General features: G+C 37.5%; 1 protein-coding gene across 2 annotated transcripts; it reads left to right on the top strand.

Annotated features, from left to right (window-relative positions):
* Positions 222-16,802, top strand: LOC109832809 (glutathione transferase GST 23-like). Of its 2 annotated transcripts, none has more exons than XM_020400248.1 (2): positions 222-708; positions 16,197-16,802. In XM_020400248.1, the coding sequence occupies exons 1-2, from the start codon at positions 388-390 to the stop codon at positions 16,563-16,565; spliced, it is 690 nt and encodes a 229-aa protein (XP_020255837.1). In that variant the 5' UTR covers positions 222-387; the 3' UTR covers positions 16,566-16,802. The 2 variants fall into 2 exon arrangements, with proteins under 2 accessions (XP_020255837.1, XP_020255836.1); XM_020400247.1 differs by lacking the exon at positions 16,197-16,802 and adding an exon at positions 1,144-1,705 and having other exon boundaries at positions 273-708.

The raw sequence follows: 23,402 nt of genomic DNA, 5'->3' as shown, positions 1-23,402 counted from the left end.
TATTTTTCAGAAATTTTGTTTCTAGCACCTTACACTTAAATTATCTTTTGACTCGGAGATGATCGGTCCCTTTCGGTAGCTTTAATTTTTATTTATGCTGAATTTTCTATGTTTCTTTTCGCATGATAGCTACGCGTCTCTTAATTTATCTCAATAATATCGATCTGTTTTTTAAAGTTTTATTTAAGTAATTATTGGAATCCCTGCTGGTCAAATTTCTGAAATTTCCAAGCTCTGAAATTTCCAAGCTGGAACATTCATGAACCTCCTAGGTCCTAACCAACCCAATAAACAAAACTTACTCATATGCGCGCGTATAAATACCTCTCTGCTTACTCAATTTACAACGGCAGAAAAAAATCCATTTAATTCAACAGCAACATCAACATGGCTGGAGACAAAGTGAAGGTTTTTGGGATGTGGGCAAGCCCCTTTGCGCTGAGAGTAGAGTTGGCTCTCAAGCTCAAGGGAGTTGACTATGAGTACATCAACGAAGACTTGCCTCATAACAAGAGTCGAGAGCTTTTGCAGTATAATCCTGTCACCAAGAAGATCCCTGTGCTCGTGCACAGAGAAAAGGCCGTAGCCGAGTCGTTGGTGATCGTCGAGTACATTGACGAGGCTTGGGGTGACGGATACAGCATCATGCCGAGGGATCCATTTGAACGCGCACAAGCGCGGTTCTGGGCGAAATTTGTAGAAGACAAGGTACGTATTTTATGGTTTGTTCATTAAAATGATTTTTTTCTGAACTTCTCTTTGTAAACCATACTTTATTTGTGATATACGTGCTGGCTATGAGGATAAGTAGGTGCTACGCTTGAAATGAATCATAACAATCCAGTAGACAGTTGATAGTTACGAATAAAAGTAATTGTCTCAATGATTTCCGTCAGCGGCCGGGGATGATACAATTAATTCTGTATTTATCTCACTTATATAAGATTTAACTCCAAATATAATTATCATCACGATCCTCCTACCTATCTATTAAAAGATGTATGGTTATGATTGACGAAGTGGCCTCTCCAATATTTTTGCCGCTGTTTTTAAAGCTTGTATATGTGTTGTAGACTAATTTGGTCGAAATTAAATACTGAACGTCCTTTTTTCTGATCTGTTGTATATATGATTCCATCCCAGTGCTTGCCTTCAGTCTACCAAGTTTATTTTAAAACCGGAGAGGAGCTACAAAAGGCCGTCATAGAGGCTCAAGAGAGCTTAAGGACACTCGAAGAGGCTCTCAAGGGGAAGAAGTTCTTCGGGGGCGAAAACATCGGATACGTGGACATAATCGCCGGCTGGATACCTTACTGGCTTCGTATGATCGAAGATCTCGCCGGAGTCAGCATAGTGAGCGACGAGAACTTGCCGTCGATCAATGCGTGGTTCAACGCGTTCTTGGACGTGGAGGCGGTGAAGGAGGCGTTGCCTCCCAAGGATAAACTGTACGCTTTCAATAGGGATAGAAGAGAGAAGCTCATTTCAGGAGAATTGAACTACAAGAAGTGATGAGATTGACATTATTGTAATAATTATTAGCATAATAAGGAACTCCGAGTTGGTATTTTCTATTGGTGGCAGCGAAGTAAGAGTGATTTTTGAGCTGGTGAGGGGACACCTCACTTGTCCCACCTATTGGTCCCATATTTTGGGTCCCTGTAACAAAGCTTTTTCTATTGATGAAAGAGAAATAAGAGCGATTTATTGCGGTGTGGTGGGTGTATCTCGTTTATTTTCACAGGTCTGAAGTCAAAGAAGGGGAGAAAAATCATATGTTTACTAAATATACATGATACCGTCCCGATGACATTTTTAAATTAAAAATCAATATTATCGTTATACAAGTGTTTTGCCCATGTGTTAGGTTTCATTCGTTTCTATATCCAATTTCTTTGTTATCTATAAGTTTCTTTTTTGGTTATGCCTGTGCTTCTAAAATTTTATTTATTTGAGTCATTGCTCCTTCAAATTTGAATAAATTGACCGGGTGTTTCCCCCCCTTATATAGGAAATGCAAAATAAAGGTGTGCATGTCTTTTATTTCAAAATTTAAAATTTAAAATTTAAAATTTAAAATTTAAATTAGATGACTTATTTAAAAGATCTGAAGAGAAGTCACTTGACATGCACCCATACGTGTAAGATTTGGTATGAGCTAAGCAATACGTTGAGTTAAATCTTACAACATGAAGCAATCAAGTAGAACGTTGTAATTAGATAAGTATAAGGGTTTAAAATGTTCATACAATAATCTTAAGAATACAAATACTTATTTTTAGAATAAATTTAAGAACCCATTACAATTTCATTCTAATTATTAGAAAATATTGGATAAACCAATAAATAAATAACAAAAAATTGATTCATTAACCAATAATATTTTAAGAAGAAGACTAATCCATCAATTTTAAATATAATGTGACAACCCCCTAACTATGGCGGATGTCTCATGAAATCCCCCTCAAAATTTGCGCATATTATAATTAACTCGACAAACTTTAAAAATTAGAGAAAACTCCCCTTAGCTATGGGGTGTCTCGGAAAATCCTCAAATCTTTCACACTTTTCTTACCAAAACCAACCCCCTCCTCTCGATATCATTTTAAAATGTAAAATTACTAAAATACCCTTTTGAAAATCGATGCATTTAGTTACAAAAAACCCCAACCGGGGAAAAAATCTTGATCAATATACAATGCATTTCTCCTCTTTCTCCCCTCTTTCTCTTATCTTAAAAAAGTCAGAATAATTTTTAATGATTGAGGGGTATTTTAGTCTTTTCTTAATCACCTACTACTTGTCATGTGACATGCTAGACTCAACAGAGTTAGCTTTTCAGGGTGTAAAGTGAGAAGAGTTCATGGGGATTTCTTGAGCTTTTGAACTTGAGGTGGATTACCTACAATAGGCTCGAACTTGAGGTCTAATTAAAATAGTTGATGATGATTTTCTGAGATACAACCCATATTAAAAAAACAATGACATTAACTCGTACCATTGAACTGCAACTTGCTGTTGTCTCTGCAATTTTTATTATTATTGTATTTATATGAATCTCGCATGAGTTATGATAAAATTATACCACAGAATTATGTGAAGGCGAGCTACAGTAGCGCATGAAATAGCCGTAGCGGGTGCTATGAATATTAATGTATAGTGGCATGAGAAGTAAATAGTAGATATGAATTTTAATGGATAGTGGCATCAGAAGTAAATAGTAGATATGAATTTGGATGAGTAATTCCATGAGAAGCAAATAGTAGATATAAATTTCATCGGGGAGTGGCATTAGAAGTAATTATTAGAGTCCTATTTGGATCTTGGTTCTTGAAAAGAAATAAAAAAGTTACAATGCACTCCCTATATTTATATTAAAAAAAAAAATCATGGAAATTGCAATTCAGTACCTAATTTGAAAACTATAAAACAATTTATAATTGCAATTTACTCCTCGACTAACCTGCAGATATTGCATTTAAAAAAATAGAAGCTGCAATGCAGCCCAGAATTTATAATTTACACCCCTTAAACCCGGAATTTACAATTTACACCCGTTGAAAACTACAGAAATTATATTTTTCAATCCAATTTTGCAATGCAGCTCAGAATTTACAGTTTTTACACTGAAGAAACTATAGAAATTGTGTTTCAGCCCAGTTTTGCAATCCAATCCAAAAATTGCGCGTTCATCCTTAAAATTCCATGAGCTACAAATAAATCTAAAGACAGCCATCAAACTTGGTAATGGACCTCTACATCCCTAAACTGCGTGCAAGAGTATTTTGCATAAAAAGGAAAATAAACACTCAAGAATAACCTTGTGTAAAAACATATGCCACCAAGTATAAGATCAAAATGTTCAACTGTATCGACCCCCTAAGTCGTTAAAATAGTCCAAATACACACTCCAGATTTAAAATTTCCAAGTTCAACCTCTCGACAAAATTCTGGATAGAATTCCAAATTCGACCTCTACGTCGTTAAACTAGAATAAATTCCAAATTCGACCTCTACGTCGTTATATTGGAATAAATTCCAAATTCGATATCTACATCATTTAAACTAGAGCAAATTCTAAATTGGGCATCTACGTTTAAACTGGAACAAATTTCCAAATTTGACCACTACGTCCGTTAAGTTGGAATAAATTTTTAAATTTGACCTCTACGTTGTTAAAATGGGCCAAATTTCAAGTTTGATCTCCACATCGTTAAACTGGAATGAATTCTAAATTTGACATCCACGTCGCTAAAATGGGTTCAAAACTAAATTTTCATTTCACGTCTCCAAGTCAGATCCAAACCCAAGTTTCAACCGTTGTATCTCTAGTCTAGGATTTTATTTGAAAATTTGTACACTACAGGTATGCCCATTGTTAAGCCACGTATGTGATCAAAATAATAATAATATTAATATTATTGTATTTTTTTGTTTTGTGAGTTTTTTCTTGTTTTGATGATTTTTATTGATTCTTAATCGAAGGTTCATTTCATTAATAAGGGTAATTAACAATAGGCTCTTGAGTCTATTGGGAACAATGAATCCACATAAAAATAAAACTCTCTCCCGTGGGGTAAATTTGACGAAATTGATATCCAAAATAAAGTTATCTATCTTAATTAGTTGTGCTTGTACACAACTAATTTAGATAGACAATTTTGATCCCACACTGTTGAACGATAACTACCTCATAGTTTCATTTTTCTTGGGGGTCAAGTTTTCCAAATAAATCCATCAATGATACCTAATGCGTGATGTCAAAGTTGGATAATATTTCTGTTCTTAGTCCGTCTCATTTTTAGGTGGTGCGCTGGGGCAGATTGTTTAGTCATAAGACTCATAACTGTAAAGACTGAAATACTCAGCTTATCATTACAATTGAAGAACAACTTTTTAATAGGCTAAGTACAAAAACAGAAAAAACTAAATTGCAACCCACTTCTTAGCTCGTTTGAATGCTAGTGGTAATCCTAAACAGGAATGAATCAAAATCTAACTACAACCCAACAAACTAGAGATTTATTTAACTAACCATAACAAACTTCACCTAATGCAAACAACTACCAGAGAATCTCAACAAACCCTCCCTTAAACTGAATGCACTTTCAGCAGTTAGTTTTACACAAGTACCTCACAAACACCAAGCTGCTCTCGAAGACGCTGAAAAGCTTCCAGTTTCAAAGGCTTGGTTAACACATCTGCAACTTGATCATGTGTACCACAAAACATCATCTTAACAATACCTTCATTAGGGAGATCTCTTAGAAAATAAAACCTCACATCAATATGCTTGCTTCGGCTATGAATCATTGGATTCTTGGCAAGTTTTATGGCTGAACTATTATCACACATGATGATTGTTCCTCCTTCTTGTGCATACCCCATTTCTTTTAAAATCCTTCTCATCCAGACAGCTTGATAAGCACAACTAGTTGCCGCAATGAATTCGACTTTAGTAGTGGACAAAGTAACAATTGGCTGTTTCTTAGAGGACCAAGCAACAGTAGCACCATTCATAAGAAACACATATCCAGAAGTGCTCCTTCTTCCTTCCAATTCACCGGCATAATCAGTGTCGGTAAAGCCTACTAGCTCTTCAGTTCCTCCTCTTTTATACAAAATTCCATTGTTGATGGTTCCTTTCAAATACCTGAGAACCCTCTTTGCAACCTGATAATGTAACTCAATTGGACTTGACATGAAACGAGCAATTAAACTCACCACAAACATTAAATCCGACCGAGTAGCTGTGATGTACATCAAACTGCCAACTATTTGTTTGAATTGTGTTTCATTCACCTTGACTCCTCCTCCATCTTTATTCAACTTGTGGCCTGGTATAATTGGATTGCAAACTGAATTACTATCCTCTATGTCAAACCGTCTCAGAACTTCCATTGCATACTCTCTCTGACAAATGTAGATTCCGTAGAGCTCTGCAATACTTCAACTCCCAAGAAAAATTTCATTTTCCCCAAATCTGTCATGTCAAATTCTTTTTGCATTGATTCTTTAAAATTGCTCATCATCAACCCACCATTTTCAGTATAAATAAGATCATCTACATATATACTGATAATGAGAATTTTACCTCCATCTTTCCTCTTGAAGAAAAGGGTTTGCTCACTTTGGCTCTTCTGGAACCCTTCTTGGAGAAAATAAGACTCAATACAGCTAAACCAAGCTCGTGGAGCCTGTTTTAAGCCGTACAAAGCCTTGTGAAGTTTATAGACCATCTGCTCACATCCTTTCTTCTCAAAGCCCTTTGGTTGATCTACATACACATCTTCATTCAAAGTTCTATGCAGAAACGCATATTTGACATCGAGTTGAAATATTGTCCAACCTCGTTGAGCAGCAAGAGCTAATATCATTCTCATTGTGTCCATCCTCACCACTGGTGCAAACACCTCCATATAATCTATCCCATGCTTCTGTGAATACCCCTTTGCCACTAGTCATGCCTTGAATTTGTCAACTTCACCAGACTCATTCAACTTTATCTTATAAATCCATTTGACACCAATTCTCTTTGCACTAATTGGTAATTCAGTCAGCTCCCAGGTTTTATTTTTTCAATTGCTTTGATCTCAGCCTCCATTGCTTGCCTCCACTTCGCACTCTTTACTGCCTCTTCGAAACTAACAGGGTCTGTGGAGTCCACCAATGCTATATTAGCAACTTCTTTATCTTTTGAAAAACCTTCACCTAAAATGTAGTCGTCCATCCATGTAGGCGGAGCTCTAACTCTGCCCTCCTCTGCTCTTGAGTCTTCTCGGTTAGCAATGTTTGATGTGCCAATGCCAACCTCTAAAGTCTCTATTTCTGCTGCCTCTTCTTCTTCACCTTCTTCTTCATTTTCTTCATTTTCTTCCTCTCCATTAGCACCAGTTTCTTCATCTTCCTATTCCAGGTCCCTGATTACTTCTTCTTGGTGACTTGCATCCCAATTCCACAAACAATCCTCTTCGAAAACAACATTCTTGCTCACGATAATCCTTTTAGCATTAGGATCATACATTCTGTAGCCCTTGGACTCGTCATTGACACCAAGTAATACACATCTCACACTCTTGTTCTCAAGTTTCGTTCTATTAGCATATGGAACATGAACATGCCCTACACAACCAAACACACTGAAGTGTTCTACAAAAGGCTTCTCACCACTCCATGCTTTTTCTGGTGTCATCTCCTTAACGGATAAAGTAGGAGACCAATTCAGCACATATATTGTCCACTTCACAGCTTCAGGCCAAAAAGTTTTAGGAACTCTTTTCTCAGACAATATTGACCTCACCAAATTCATGTCAGTCCTATTCTTACGCTCGGCTACTCCATTTTGTTGCAGAGTATAAACTGTATTCAATTGTCTCTTTTTATCCCACTTAATTTATAAAACTCATTAAATTCTATAGAATTGAATTCCCCTCCCCTATTTGTACGAAGACACATAATAGGCAAACTACTCTCCTTCTCAACTAGCATCTTAAAACACTTGAAGTAATAAAATGCTTCTGACTTCTCGAATAAAAAATATACCCATGCGTTTCTCGAATAATCATCTTCTATAAAGCATAGGACATACCTTCTTTGGTTGTTAGAAGCTGGAGTAATTGGGCCGAAAATGTTTGCATGAATCAACTGTAATTTTTTAGTAGCCCTCCACTGACTTTTCTTCGGAATCGGATCACGATGTTGCTTTCCCTTCATGTAGTCTTCACACACAGCTGTGGATGCTAGTAACCGAGGTAGGCCTCGAACCATTTTCTTATCATGAAGCGTTTTTAGACCCTTGTGGCTGAGGTGAGCATATCTGCAATGCCATAGGTGTGCTAGATTCGATGTAGTGGCCTGGAAGCATGCTTCCTTCCTTTCTTGAACTCGAGAAAACAACACAAACATCCTACTTATTGTTATGTTTGTTCGGATGATCAGTCCCGTGAGTGGATGATAAATTTGGCACATCCCTGATTGAATCAATATAGCTAAACCCCTTTCCTGTAATTGACCTATACTCAAGAGAACTCTGAAGTGCATCCACAGAAAGAAAATTGATATCTTTCGATTCTTCTATTGAGCACACAATATAATTGAACTTCTCAGTGAGTGTGCGCAATATCTTTTCCACAATCTTCACATCCTTCATATCTTCCCTAAGGTTATGTATGTTATTGGCTACCAACATAACCCTGGAGAAGTAATCAGTGACTGTCTCACCGATTGTCATCTCTAGCACTTCAAATTCCCTTCGAAGAGCTTGTAATTGTGCACACTGGACTCTTTCATTTCCTTGGTACTTTCTCTTTATCAAATCCGACAACTGCTTGGCCGTGTCCTTCTGAAGAATGGTCTTCAAAATGGACTTGTCAATTGCTTGGAAAAGGTAATTTTTTACCTTCAAATCTTCCAGCTTCAACTCTGCTAGGATTGTTTGTTGTGCAGCCGTCAACACCTCTCCTCTGGCAGGTTCAGTGTAGCCGATTTCGACAAGGCTCCACCATTCTTTTGATCTAAGTAGATTCTCCATCAACATGGACCAGTGCTCGTAATCACCATCAAACTTAGGAATACTCACCAAGTTCTGTCCTTCTTTTACCATCTCCAGAAAAAACACCCTTTTTCTCTCTCTCTCTCTCTAAGTGTTTCTCTCAACCTCTCATTTTCTCTAGTTTAGGAGACTGCGGTTCCCAAACTCACTCAATCAGGCCTCTAAGCTGGGCTCTGATACCAAATTGTAAATACTGAAATACGCAGCTTATCATTGCAATTGAAGAACAACCTTTTAATAGGCTAAGTACAAAAACAGAAAAAGCTAAATTGCAATCCACTTCTTAGCACGTTTGAACGCTAGTGGTAATCCTAAACATGAATGAATCAAAATCTAACTATAATTGTTTGGTGGAAAATTTGTGAAATGAAAATAAAAGAATTGTGTTTGATTCTATTCTTCCTAACTACTTAGAAAAAGAATATTTACAACTCTCTCAATCTCAATTACAATTTGGATTTCCTGATTATAAAAGAGAAAAGAATTGATCTGAATTTTCCCATTTGTTTAAGTATGGGTTCTTCCCGGTAGTGATGGAGTGCCTCTCTCGAATGCTCGCGTCGAGTTTTCTCTCCGTTGACGATCCGCACGTCTCAATTCACTGGAACGATATCTTCTCCTCACGATTTGACGCTGTGGAGAACTTGCAAAGTAAGTTTTAGAACTCTGAACGAGTTTAGAAGAATTTGTAGAGCAAATTTAAAACTCTTAATGAGTTAGGGAACTCCGTGCGAGTTATAACTCTATGGAAGAGTTGATTGATTTAACCAAAAATTGGTTTATAAGCCAAGTATAAAGAAAGCTTCTGTTGTTGATCTCCAAAGCTCTAACAATTCCCCTTAAAAACCAGCCAAAGATCTCTTCTTCGCTATCAAGTCGAAGGACCGAAGGATCTGAACTCAGTTGAGTTTACTCCTATTTATAAGGGATTAAGGGGTGTAACTGTCTCCTTAATTCGCTCCTAAGTGGGGCTGAATGGGGGTGTAACCACCCCCTTAAAGTGCTCTCCAAATCGTGGGGAAAATAATTTTGAAACCGTTCAGTTCGTGCTTTAACGAGTCAAACGCCAGTCTGGACGTTCTGGGTCCGAACTCTGCATTTTAGACTTGAAACGCAAAGTTGGGCCTGTTTTTGGTTGAAAACGCCGTGTTTGCACAGCGTTGTAAATCTGAAACGCAGAGTTGAGACGCAGAGATGAACTCCGCGTTTTGGACCTGGGACGCAGAGTTGGGCTCTGCATGAACTCTGCGCTTTGAGTCTACGAACTTTGCGTCTGGACTTGAATGCTGGGGATGACCTCTGCATTTTCAACTAGAATGTTGCGCATGACCTTTGCGTTTTGACTCTGGAACGCGGGCATGACCTCTGCGTTTTGATTTGAAGAAACCGTCAATTTGTAGTCTCTTTTGCTAGATCATTACAAAGAACGTCATCATATAATCTTCGTCTTGACTCCTTAAAAATATGAGAGACGTCAGATTATAACTCCCGATGTTTATTGTGAAGTCTGTTGATTAGAACTTTCATCAGTTGTTGTAAAGGTCGTCAGATTGTAACTTTCATCGATCTACGTGAAAGTCTTTAAATTGTAACCTTCTGAAAGCCGTCGAATTGTAACTTCCATCATTGGTGTTTGATGGGGATTAGCTATATGTTGTGATTTTTAGACAGCCTACGTACAACAACACAACAAACTAGAGATTTATTTAACTAACCATAACAAACTTCACCTAATGCAAACAAACTACCAGAGAATCTCAACAATAACATTAGAGACTTGACGCTTAAGCGATAACTTTGACACGGAAGCTCGAGCTTTCTTTACGAACCAGGGACGACGCTCGCTCTAATTTCATACTAGAAGATATTTTATTTTTCAGAAATTTTGTTTCTAGCATTTTACACTTAATTTCGAATAGGTAATGAGGCCATGCAGCTAGCGATCAGAAACAATCATACAAGTCACAAGGTCATACAACTAGATAGAATTAATACTTAAAAATCTACAACTCGAGACGTAGTACGTCGAGCGAAATAATCCAAACAAGGAAACCCTCATGTATATACCATATGTATCGAATTGTAAATAATTAAATATTAATCCCGATCTATGTATGAAAAGAGCAACACTGGTCTACATCTCAACAAAACTAACAAAGTCCACCATAAAGCACGCAAGCATGTTATTCTTGTTTTACATGTTATTTGAATTAGGGAAGAATATTTTGATGTATATAATCGGGTCCTCGTAAACCTGTCCGGGGGCCGCCTTCAAGTCAAGCATTGGCCATCTGGCCCATATATATAACACTCACGATATCACGATAACAGGAAAGCGCTGTGCCCGTTTATATACATGTTATATTCTCCGTCCAATTCCTCTTTATAACCCCATGTTTGTCATATTAATTGCGCAACTGTACATTAAATATTGTGCACTAGCCACAGAGTTACCGTGGAACGACTTCTGTAAAACTATAAAAATAACCGTGACCCGTAACACGTCCGATCAAGAGTGTATCGTCTAGTCAATGTTATAATAATAATAATAATAATCAAGGAAACCTCATACCGGGATATCGATATCGAGGCAACTCGGGACTCCTCACATCGGGATATCGATGTCGAGTGAGTATAGCCATGTTTGAAGCACGCTTACAAATCATACTTTTAACAGAAGTCGTCTTCATGTACAGTCTCTCCTATTGGATAACAACTAAGTGATAACACAACAAGCTTCCACACAGCTATTCATGTCAAGCAATCCCACACAGGTAATAATATATTACATACTAATCTAATTAACCAATTACTAACAGATATAAATATTAAAATGACAAGTCAATAAGTAATGTGATCTTACCTACGAGACCAAGGGGTCTGATGACGAGCGGCGGAGACGTGGATGGGTAAAGAGAGAGAGGCGGCGGCTGCGTTTTGGGGAAGAAGAGAAGGAGAGAGAGAAAAAGATGTGTATATATATACATATATAAATAATTAGGGTTTAGGGTTAAATAATTAAAACAAAAATAATTATAATAAATAATTTTGGGCACTTAAAAATTAAACTAATTACATAATAATTATCTACAAATAAAACGTACATGTTGTGCTAATATAACAGTTGATACAGAATAGTCAAAATATACTCATATTGTACAATTAAACAGAAATAATTAATAATAAAAATATATTTACTTACATTTAAAATCATATAATTATGAGACAATTATGTACACAGTAAGACGTACTAGTTATACTAATACGACAGATAATATGTAACAGAAAAAATAATACAACAAATTATACAAATAATACGTAATTAATAATACAATGTATTATACAAAAATATACGTAATAATAATAAAAAAACCACGTATTATCCAAAACGATACGTAATAGTATCGGTAACTCAATGGATAAATTTCAGAAATTTTCACCGCATAAAATTAATTTATAAATATTAATATCATTTAAATAAATATAAAGCTTGGACTTTAAATCATAAAAAATTGTAAAAATTCGAGAAAAATATAATTACTCTTTTAAAATCATAATTAAATATTTTAAAATACCAAAAAATTATTTTAACTAGTATCAAAATTTCACGGTCCTTACACAATCTCTCTCTCAAAAGCACAAAAGGACTGTTTGCACGTCGCACAAAAAGAACGCTGCCAACACTTTTGCACCTCTGCCTTTGCACGCCGTCGTACCCCCTCAAAATTGCACTGCTGCAGTCACCAATTAATTCCTCCTCTCAATTTATAAGCAGCAAGCAATCGGGTAGGCTCGGCTTTTGTCCGCTGAACAATTTCTCTGCTCATGAATTCTTGTTCACGTGAACTTCCCTTTCACGTGCTTTGTGGCCCTCACGAGAATCCAGCACTTCACGCGTTAGCTTCATGAAGGTGGCCCCCACATGAACCATTTCACTTTCTCTTCACGCGGTTTGGGATGCGGCTGAACTCGTGACTCCACCAATCAATAATTCTCCACCTCGATGAAGTTTTCCCAAAACTAAACCGACACCAACCAAACCAAATGTCTCACTTGTTACGTCCTGTACGAAGTGAAATAATTCATGATAACGGACTCAATCCACAACAAGTCAAGAACCCAAATGAGAATGTAATCACTCTCCAAATATTGGTATCAACCCACAAATCGGCTGCATCATAAATAACTGTCTACGTATCATCTTGCCCAAGGAATCAAGCCTCATGTGGTTCACCCAAATGGCCGCGAACGACCTCAATCGAATAGAAGAGTTCGCAACCCTTCTTCAATATCATCAACTCTACGGCTGATAGCACCTCCAATGGCCTCAAACACCTCCACCTGAAGTGAACCAATGGCCATATCCAAACTATGTCTGCCAGCTGCACTCGAATCAAAACCCAACTCATCATTTGCACCTAAATCCAAGTGATCCCTAAGCTGTGTCACCTCAGCTAGAATCCTAAACAATGCAGTATGATCTGGAGTAATCTTCACCCAATGTGGAGTAGCATCCCTCTCCGCCCGTTGTGATACATCTAAGGTCTGTCCAAAACTCTCCATCTGCTGAGAGTCAAATAGCTTCCTCATCAAAGCCTCAACCTAAGTGACACTACCAAACCAAACACCCAATTGAGTTTTACCTCTTATCACAGCAGTTGACAACTCTTTAGTAAGATGGCTCGAATATGTTGAAACCTCAATCCAGAAACTCTTCTGCAGACCATTGCTTGACAACAAACACCGATCCTCCTCCAGCAAGGCACGGTTCTCCAAATTTGCCACCCTATCTCGTTACCCCAAGATTTCCTTTCCAACGAAGTGTCTCGAAATGCCGTAAGCTCAGCTCAAATACAGAAATAGTTCCATCTTGTACCTCCCAACAAAATCAGAATGAAGTATCTTCACCTTTCTGTCCATCTTACACTTCTTCAAACTGTTAGAGACTACTAGGACTTTCTCCAATGGGGATTTGGTTGCAACCCAAACACGCCTAGAATAGCCACCAATAAAGGAAACCAAATGCCTATTACCTCCCAATGATGTTCCCTTGGAAGGCCCCTAAACATCCACGTGAACTCCTCCAGAACGATCCTTAGCACGGTGAATAGAGGTGCCAAACTTCACCTCGATCTTCTTGCTCACATCAACATGTTCACTGGACTTCAAACTGTAGGTCTTCACACCTTATTTTAATCTATGCGAGGAATCAATACTGGAATGGTCAAGCCCTAAATGTCGCAGTCTAGTCGAATCAATAGAAGTCGTCATTTCTCCACCTGTCACTATACCTACAGTCAAGTAATACAAGTTATTCCTCCTGACGCCCTTCACACAATCCGAGAGTCTTTCACAATCTTGAGAACCATGTTCTCAATTCGAACATTCAGACCCTCTCCAACCAAAGCTCCAATCGTGATCAAGTTCTTCCTCAAGGAAGGAACATATCTCACATCATATAACTCCCTAATAGTCCCGTCAAACATCTTGATGCGAATTCTTCCTATCCCAAGGATTTGGCATGCACGGTTATCAGCAATGTACATCACACCACTATCCAATTTCTCAAAACTGGAGAACCATTCCCTTCTAGGGTACACATGATAGGTCGCACCACTATGTAACATCCATTCAGATTCCTCTGAATAGCTATCTGTAGGACTGATAGAAAGCCAATAAATAGAAGAGTCAGAATTATTACCATCTGATATAACGATGTTTGCTTCTGATGATGGTTGTTTCCCTTTTCCTTTCTGCTTATTCTTCATTCATTCGTCGAGTTTTGGACAATCTTTCTTCCAATGACCAGTCTCCTTGCACCAAGCACACTGATCTTTTCTAATTGTAGGATGTCCTACTCCAGACTGTGACTTCCAATTCTTCCGGTTTGGACCCTTCCCTCTTGCGACCAACGCCTCTGCTACCGGCTCAACTAAAGCCTCCTTATCCTTCTTTCGAAGCTGATAGTTCACAAGTGCAGTAGTCACCTCACTATATGAAAGAGATGCCTTCCTAATAATCAGAGTAAGAACAAGGTCTCATATTCCTCGTCGGGTAAGGAACTCAACAATAGCAACGCCTTATCCTTATCTTCAATTATGACATCCACATTTGCCAAATCCGTAAGAAGCTTTGTGTAGGTGTTCATGTGATCACTAATTAAGGTTCCCTTCTTCAACTGGAAACGATAAAGTCTCCTCTTCAAATGCAAGCGGTTCTCAACACTCTTTGTCAGATACTTGCTTTCGAGAATCTCCCAAATCTTCTTCGCAGAAGTCTCATTCATCACATCATATTTTAGATCTTGTGTCAAACAAGACCTAATTACATCATGCGCCGTTCGATTCATTTTCTTCCAAACTTTCTCTTCAATATCATCCGGCTTGCCATCTAACTCCAAGGTAACCACCAAATTCTACGCGTTCAGCGCATCCAAAACCTCGCATATCCATAATCCAAAGTTATTTGTGCCATTAAACTTCTCCACATCTATCTTCATAGAGTGGATATTCAAACTCTGAATGGTCTTCACGCCAGAAGCACCACCCTCGACACCCGAAGCACATTCTTTCCCCGACATCTTTCTCAACGCACCAACGAACGAAGAATAGATCCAAAACTAAAAAGATAGAATCTTTTACCAAAAGATCCTACTTTTATCACCAAACAAAGCCCTAGACGAGCTTTCAAATCGATCTACTCATCCAAATAGCCCAAGCGTAGCTCGAGCTCTGATACCACTTGTTGTGCGCAGCGAAAATTTCGGCATAGTTTCTGGTGCACAATAAGAGAGAAAGATCAATAAGAATTCCCGTCTCACCAAGAAAACAAGAATCTAAAGCGAATATCTCAACAAAGTGAGATATCGACTCTTCCTCTCATCAGTTCTAGGACTGACTTGTCGATGCATCCTAAAAAACTATTACAATGGTCACAAACACAAACAAACCAATTTTACGTGGTTCGGCAAACTGCCTACGTCCACGGGGCAAGAAGGGGGAGATCTACTATTAGAGGGAGAGATACAACTAGTATTTATAATCACTCAATCTAAACACTCAAACAATCTCTCTCACTCAAAAGCACAAAAGGACTCTTTGCACGCCGCCCAAAAAGAACGCTGCCAACACTTTTGCACCTCTGCCTTTGCACGCCGCCGTACCCCCTCAAATTTGCACTGTTACAGCCGCTAATTAATTCCTCCTCTCAATCTTGCATGGCAAACAAAAAACCTAGAAACCAATGTGTATTTATAAGCAGCAAGCAATCGGGTGGGCTCGGCTTTTGTCCGCTGAACAATTTCTCTGCTCATGAATTCTTGTTCACGTGAACTTCCCTTTCACGTGCTTTGTGGCCCCCACGAGAATCCAGCACTTCACGCGTTAGCTTCATGAAGGTGGCCCCCACATGAACCATTTCATTTGCTCTTCATGCGGGTTGGGATGCGGCTGAACTTGTGGCCTCACAAAAAACCGCTGGATCTTTGTGATCCCCCCCACGTGACTCCCCACGTGACTCCACCAATCAACAATGATTAAGGAAGTGGCCTCTCCAATATTTTTTAAAGCTTGTATATGTGTTGTAGACTAATTTGGTTGAAATTAAATACTGAACGTCCTTTTTTTGTGTATATGATTCCTCCCAGTGCTTGCCTTCAATCTACCAAGTTTATTTTAAGGCCGGAGAGGAGCTACAAAAGGCCGTCATAGAGGTTCAAGAGAGCTTAAGGACACTCGAAGAGGCTCTCAAGGGGAAGAAGTTCTTCGGGGGCGAAAACATCGGATACGTGGACATAATCGCCGGCTGGATTCCTTACTGGCTTCATATGATCGAAGATCTCGCTAGAGTCAGCATACTGAGCGACGGGAACTTGCCGTTGATCAATGCGTGGTTCAACGCGTTCTTGGACGTGGAGGCGGTGAAGGAGGCGTTGCCTCCCAAGGATAAACTGTACGCTTTCAATAGGGATAGAAGAGAGAAGATCATTTCAGGAGAATTGAACTACAAGAGGTGACGAGATTGGCATTATTGTAATAATTATTTGCATAATAAGGAACTCCGAGTTGGTATTTTCTATTGATGGCAGCAAAATAAGAGTGATTTTTGAGCTGGTATTTTCTATCGATGAAAGAGAAATAAGAGCGATATATTGCGGTGTGGTGGATGTATCTCGTTTATTTTCACAGGTCTGAAGTCAAAGAAGAAGAAGAAAAAAAATCATATATTTACTAAAGAATACATGATACCTGTCCCCGATGCCTTTTTTTCATTAAATAAGAAAAAAAATCATATATTTACTAAAGAATACATGATACCTGTCCCCGATGCCTTTTTTTCATTAAATTAATATTATCTTTATGCAAGTGTTTTGCCCATGTTCGCACGGATGAGTTTGGTTTCATTCGTTTCTATATCCAATTTCTTTGTTATCAATAAATTTCTTTTTTGGTTATGCCTGTGCTTCTAAAAAATTATTTCTTTGAGTTGTTGCTCCTTCAAAATTGCATAAATTGACCGGGTGTTCTTCCCCCCTATATAGGAAATACAAAATAAGGGTGTGCATGTCTTTTATTTTAAAATTTAAAATTTAAATTAGATGACTTATTTAAAAGAGCTAAAGAAAAGTCACTTGAAACCCATATGTTTAAGATTTGGTATGAACTAAGCAATACATTGAGTTAAATCTTACAACATGAAGCAATCAAGTATATGTTTAAGATTTGGTATGAACTAAGCAATACATTGAGTTAAATCTTACAACATGAAGCAATCAAGTACAACGTTGTAATTAGATAAGTATAAATGTTTAAAATATTCATACAATAAACTTAAGAATACAAATACTTATTTTTAGAATAATTTTAAGAACCTATTAGAATTTCAATCTAATTGTTAGAAAATATTAAATAAAGTAGGGATATCAAAACCAATAAATAAATAACAAAAAATTGATCGATTAGTCAATAATATTTTAATAAGTAGACTAATCCATCAACTTTAAATATAATGTGACAAATGTATAATTTTACATATATAGTACTAGGATAGTTTTAGAAAAACCCCTCAACTATGACAGATGTCTCATGAAATCCCCCTTAAAATTTGCGCATATTATAGTTAACCTAACCAACTTTAAAAATTAGAGAAAACTCCCCTCATCTATGCGGTGTCTCACAAAACCCTCGAATCTTTCACACTTTTCTCACCAAAACCAACCCCCTCCTCTCGACGTCATTTTAAAATGTAAAATAACTAAAATACCCTTTTGAAAATCAATGCATTCAGTAAAAAAAACCCCCAACCGGGAAAAAAATCTAGATCAATATACAATGCAATTCTCATCTTTCTCCTCTCTTTCTCTTATCTTAAAAAAATCAGAATAAATTTTAATGATAGGGGTATTTTAGTCTTTTCTTAAGCACATACTTGTCATGTGACATGTTAGACTCAACAATGTTAGCTTTTCAGGGTGTAAAGTGAGAAGAGTTCATAGGGATTTCTTGAGTTTTTGAACCTGAGGTGGATTAACTACTATAGGCTCGAACTTGAGGGGATTTCTCAAATTAAAATAGTTGATGAGGGTTTTCTGAAATACACCCCATATTAAAAAAATAATGACAGCAACTCGTACCATTGAATTGCAACTTGCTGTTGTCTCTGCACTTTTTTTACTAGTGTATTTATATGAATCTCGCATGAGTTCTGATCAAATTATACCCCAGAACTCTGTGAATACGAACCACAATAGCGCATGAAATAGTCTACCACGCCCCGCTTCCCAAAATTTTGGGGAATCAGAACGTGAACAAGTCCGTGACATAGTAGATTGAGGAGAAATGTACTAACCTTTTACTAAATCTAATACGCTAAGCGTCAAGCAATATAAAGCAAAGTCACAGGTCCCCGATCACAGTAGCAAGAATATAATAAACAACCCATAATAACATGATACATATCATAAGAGAAATATCATCCAAGACATCATATACGAGTCAACATGTTCTGATACAAAAAGTACAACTGAAACTGGATAGTCATAAAATACATCAACTGAACAAAAAGGGAAAGTACTACAAAAGTAATCTACGACATCAATAACTATGGAAAAGAAATGGCTAAGATTCAGATTGTTCTTCTGCTCCATCTGGAAGACACTCCGGCTGAGAATACTCCGGCTCTAATGCATCTCCATACTGGACCCGTCCGTCCTTTAAATCTGACGTACACCAGAGAAAACAGGTATATGTCAGCGTGCATGGCACACAACAAGATCCCATAAGGGAGAAATAAAATGGTCGAATGACCAATGCAATGACAATAATAATAATAGAAACATACAACTGGAATTCTAACAGTCTAGATGCAAACCACTACTAGAGTATAACGATCAGAATAATCATCAAGTAACAAGATCATGTAACTAGCCATCCTATAACATGTCATTGGTCCAATAACGATCAGAATAATCATCAAGTAACAAGATCATGTAACTAGCCATCCTATAACATGTCATTGGTCCACATCTCACACAGAGTCAACGCTTATATAATCGGATAACTGACTATTCACAAATCCCCTATGTGTATCCAAACCCGCTAAACAAGCAGAAAGGGGACTACACACAATCCGATTTCGGCCTGGTCTCAAGCAGAACTCGGGTGACGAAACAAGTCACTGACCACGTGAAGAAAAAATTCACTGGCCTAACAGACTAACCCTAGGCCAAAACAAGACACTGGTGCGAGCTTGGAAGATACATCAATAACCATAACCGATTACATGAACCAAGACTTTCCCATCCCAACTCTTCTGGTTAATTTTCTAAGTCAACCAACATGACCTACAATAGATCTCTGGTCCACTTCCTAAATTTAGTCAGCACACACACATGTCACTAAGTATTGTTCATGACACGCAAAGCCACTAAGTCATGAACTACTAATGGTTCTCAATCACAACAAGGAAAATAGTAAATAAATACAACCAATCATGTGCAATAATATCATAACATGTCAAGAAATTAAAATAAAGATTGTAAAACATGTACGGAGACTATGAACAGTACAGTGTGTATGTAAAATAGCAGTGAGCAGATCAAATAATAATTCCTTTTTCAAAATAAATTCTTTTTCAAGATAATTTATTTAATACTCATAATAATTATTCATAAATAATTTTCTTTTCAAAATAAATTCATTATAATTATTCTAAAATGATTCTTTTGTCAAAATAAATTCTTTTTCTTACGGTATATTATTTATTATTATCATTCATCAACAAACCCACGCAGATAATCATACTATAGTATACACGCTACAATTAATCACAATACAGCTAAATATATGCATATAATTTATAATGGATCTAAAATTTAGATTTGAGTAAGAGGAATCTTGCCTCGGGGATATTGTCGAACGAGACGACGCTATCGTGCGAGGCTACGAGCCCGCGAATGAGACGACGACGACAAGGGATGGCGACGACGGGGCTGAGGCGGTCGGCTGTCGAAGGAGGCGAGGCGGCGGTGACAATCGGGGCTGTGCGCGGAGGCTGGTTGAGGCTGCGGATCATAGGTGGCTTGACGGAGCGAGGATGGGGAGGGGCTGGGCTGGAGAGAGCAGGACGATGAGGGGATGTGGGACGAGCGGTGCAGGGTCGGGGCTGCGGAAGAGAGGCGTGGACGAGGAGGGGTAGGTGGTGGTTGGATTCGGCGTTGCGGGTGGCGGAGGGGGCTAGAAGGAGAGGCGACGGGGAGCTTGGGGATGAGAGGAGGACGAGGGTGGACGCAGTGGCCCGAACGTCGAGTGCGCATGGGAGTCGTCGGCGGCTGAGGGAGATGTGAAGAGAGATGAAGAGAGAGAGAGAGAGAGATGGAGAGAGAGGAGAGAGAGAGAGAGAGAAGAGAGAGAGAGAGAGAGAGATGGAGACGAGAGAGGAGATGGATCTCAAATTTGAGATCTAATTTTGAGAGAGAGAAAGAATAAGACATTATATAGGAGGGAATTAGGGTTTAAGAGAAAATACAAGAAAAATACAGGGGATTAAGAAATACAAGAAAAATTAAGGAGGAATATAGGGAATGGGGTAGGCTAAAAAATCAATATAAGATAATTAATAACATTAATAATAATAATAATAATAAATAATCAAATATTAATTTAAAAAGTTTTTACTGTAACAAAAACCATTAAAATAAATATAAACTAGATTTTTAAATCATAGAAAATTCTAGAAAATCGGGAAGAATATAAATACTCTTTAGAAAAATAAAATTTAATATTTAAATACTAGAAAAATTTATTTAATATAATATTAAAAAATTTTGGTCATTACGTAGCCGCAGTGGGTGCTATAAATTTCAATGTGTAGTGGCATCAGAAGTAAATCGTAGATATGAATTTCAATGTGTAGTGGCATTAGAAGTAAATAGTAGATATGAATTAGATGTAAATCGTAGATATGAATTTCAATGGGTAGTGACATGAGAAGTAAATAGTAGATATGAATTTTAATGAGTAATGCCGTGAGAAGCAAATAGTAGATATAAATTTCAACGGGGAGTGACATTAGAAGTAATTATTAGAGTCCTATTTGGACCTAGGCTCTTGAAAAGAAATAAAAAAAAGTTAAAATGCACTCCCTTGGATATTTATAATAAAAAATAAAAAATCGTAGAAATTACAGTTCTGTACCTAATCTGGAAATTGTAAAACAATCCATAATTACAATTTACTCCCCGACAAACCTTCAGAAATTGCATTTAAAACAACAAAAGCTGCAATGCAGGCTATGCAGCCCAAAACCGTACTAAGACACACTAATAACTCATAGAAAAATCTATTATGGAGCTTCTACTAATAACTCATGTGATGGCGACTATGCAAGGACTCCATCATCCTGCGGCTCTCCGAATCTTTGTATTGCCTGAAAGAAGAGAAAACAACAAAAAGAACCACATAAAGAGCGCCAGAGCGCTACAACAAGATCACCTCCATCCGCCTCCAGGGGAAGGGCTACTAGATGGAGTGAATGCTCTATCTATTAAGTATAGTCTATCTAGATCATTTTTCTGTATCTAAGTGGAATTAATATTTAGAAACCTATAATACGAGACGTAGTACGTCGAGCGAAATAATTCAAATAAGGAAACCATCATGTATATACCATATGTCTCAAATTGTGAATCGCTAATCATTGATCCCAACTAAGATATAAAGAAAGCAATAAAGGAAATAAAGACATCACTACATCGTATTTATATTATCCTCCACTATCACTATGGAGATAGAATAAATACTTTCAAGAGCAAAGTATCCCATCGTATTTATATTATCCTCCACTATCACTATGGAGATAGAATAAATACTTTCAAGAGCAAAGTATCCCGGTCATATATCTCAATGATGAATCATATCCATAACTGACATCCACAAAAGACTGATGCTATCAATCAGCTATCTCAACGCAACTCTTTGTAAGATTTTAAAACTTAGCATCATCATGTGCAACGGACTATCCTGTAGGTATCCTAAACAGTGTACACAGCTCATTAGTCTCATCGCGATCTCAATGCGTAACATGAGTGCGGGATGACCTACCATATAGGCATCCAAAAAGATGGCTCACAAGCCTCATCGTACCCTCGTGCGGACGGACTGTTAGACAAGACATCCAAACTCGACTCAATGGCCTGGAATATCGACGCACTACCCCGCGTAGTATTGAACTGAGCTCATCAACGATATCCATTTTCATGTGTAAACTATGTAAATATGGTATATCTACGTACTATCCTATATAGTACTGAGCTGTGCTCATCAACGATATCCAACGAGTGTATGAACAATAAACAACCCAACACTTGACATAACCCCCTCTGGGATACTCACGTGTGTGCAAACGACATTGTACTTGTGCATTCGCCCAACACTTGACATAACCCCCTCTGGGATACTCACGTGTGTGCAAACGACATTGTACTTGTGCATTCGGGAATTTACATGTAAAGGAGTGCGGCTCGAACCCCGTGAACACATCTCAAATAGATACAAAACACAAACTCAGAAAACAACCTTAGTAGTCGACTACTACGCTTAGTAGTCGACTACTCTGAGCCCATCCAGAATCTGAAAAATTACAACCTTAGTAGTCGACTACTACGCTTAGTAGTCGACTACTCTGAGCCCATCCAGAATCTGAAAAATTGGACTAAGTGTGAGTAGTCGACTAATATGAATATTAGTCCACTACTCTGCTATGACAAACAATTTCGTGAGTCGCACCAGGAAAGGAGTAGTCGACTACACATGTTATTAGTCGACTACTCTGTGTTAAACAGATTTTTGTTTCTCAGGTTTTGATGTTTTTGTGATTATTTCTTAAACAAAACTCATTCATATCACATGGAACATAGGAAAAAGGTCTTAGTCTTCTGAAATTTACTATTAGAGATTAGTTCACATGATTTTTAACTCTTTGATTAAACACTAATTAGGGTTTAACTACATAATTATTCAAACTCTCACATAAAAGCATGAATTATCACATGATTAACTTGAACAAGGTATAACTAACATTGAACAGAGATAAGCTTGTTTAAAACACGCTCATGTCATTGTGATATCACAACCTAAGATTTAAGCATGATTAATTTACAAGAAAACTCGATTAATTAACAAACTAGGGTTTGCACATGGGTTAAACTTAATTAATAAATTAAAAATGAAATTAACATTTATCATAATGATCATGATCATGTTTCTAATGTAAACAGCAAGAAAACCATGTAGATCTAACATTTGTTTACAATTTAATATAAAAAATCTAATCTTTTTCACATTAGATTAAGTTC

Source organism: Asparagus officinalis, chromosome 3 (assembly GCF_001876935.1).
Source record: "Asparagus officinalis chromosome 3, Aspof.V1, whole genome shotgun sequence".
Taxonomy (NCBI): Eukaryota; Viridiplantae; Streptophyta; class Magnoliopsida; order Asparagales; family Asparagaceae; genus Asparagus; species Asparagus officinalis.
This window is presented reverse-complemented; position numbering and strand designations above follow the sequence as displayed.

What these genes read in the sequence shown, in the direction of transcription:
- LOC109832809 (XM_020400248.1), top strand. Translation starts at nt 388, where the DNA reads ATGGCTGGAGACAAAGTGAAGGTTTTTGGGATGTGGGCAAGCCCCTTT. An exon ending in CGAAATTTGTAGAAGACAAG is followed by an intron (nt 709 to 16,196) that starts GTACGTATTTTA and finishes GATTCCTCCCAG; the next exon opens with TGCTTGCCTTCAATCTACCA.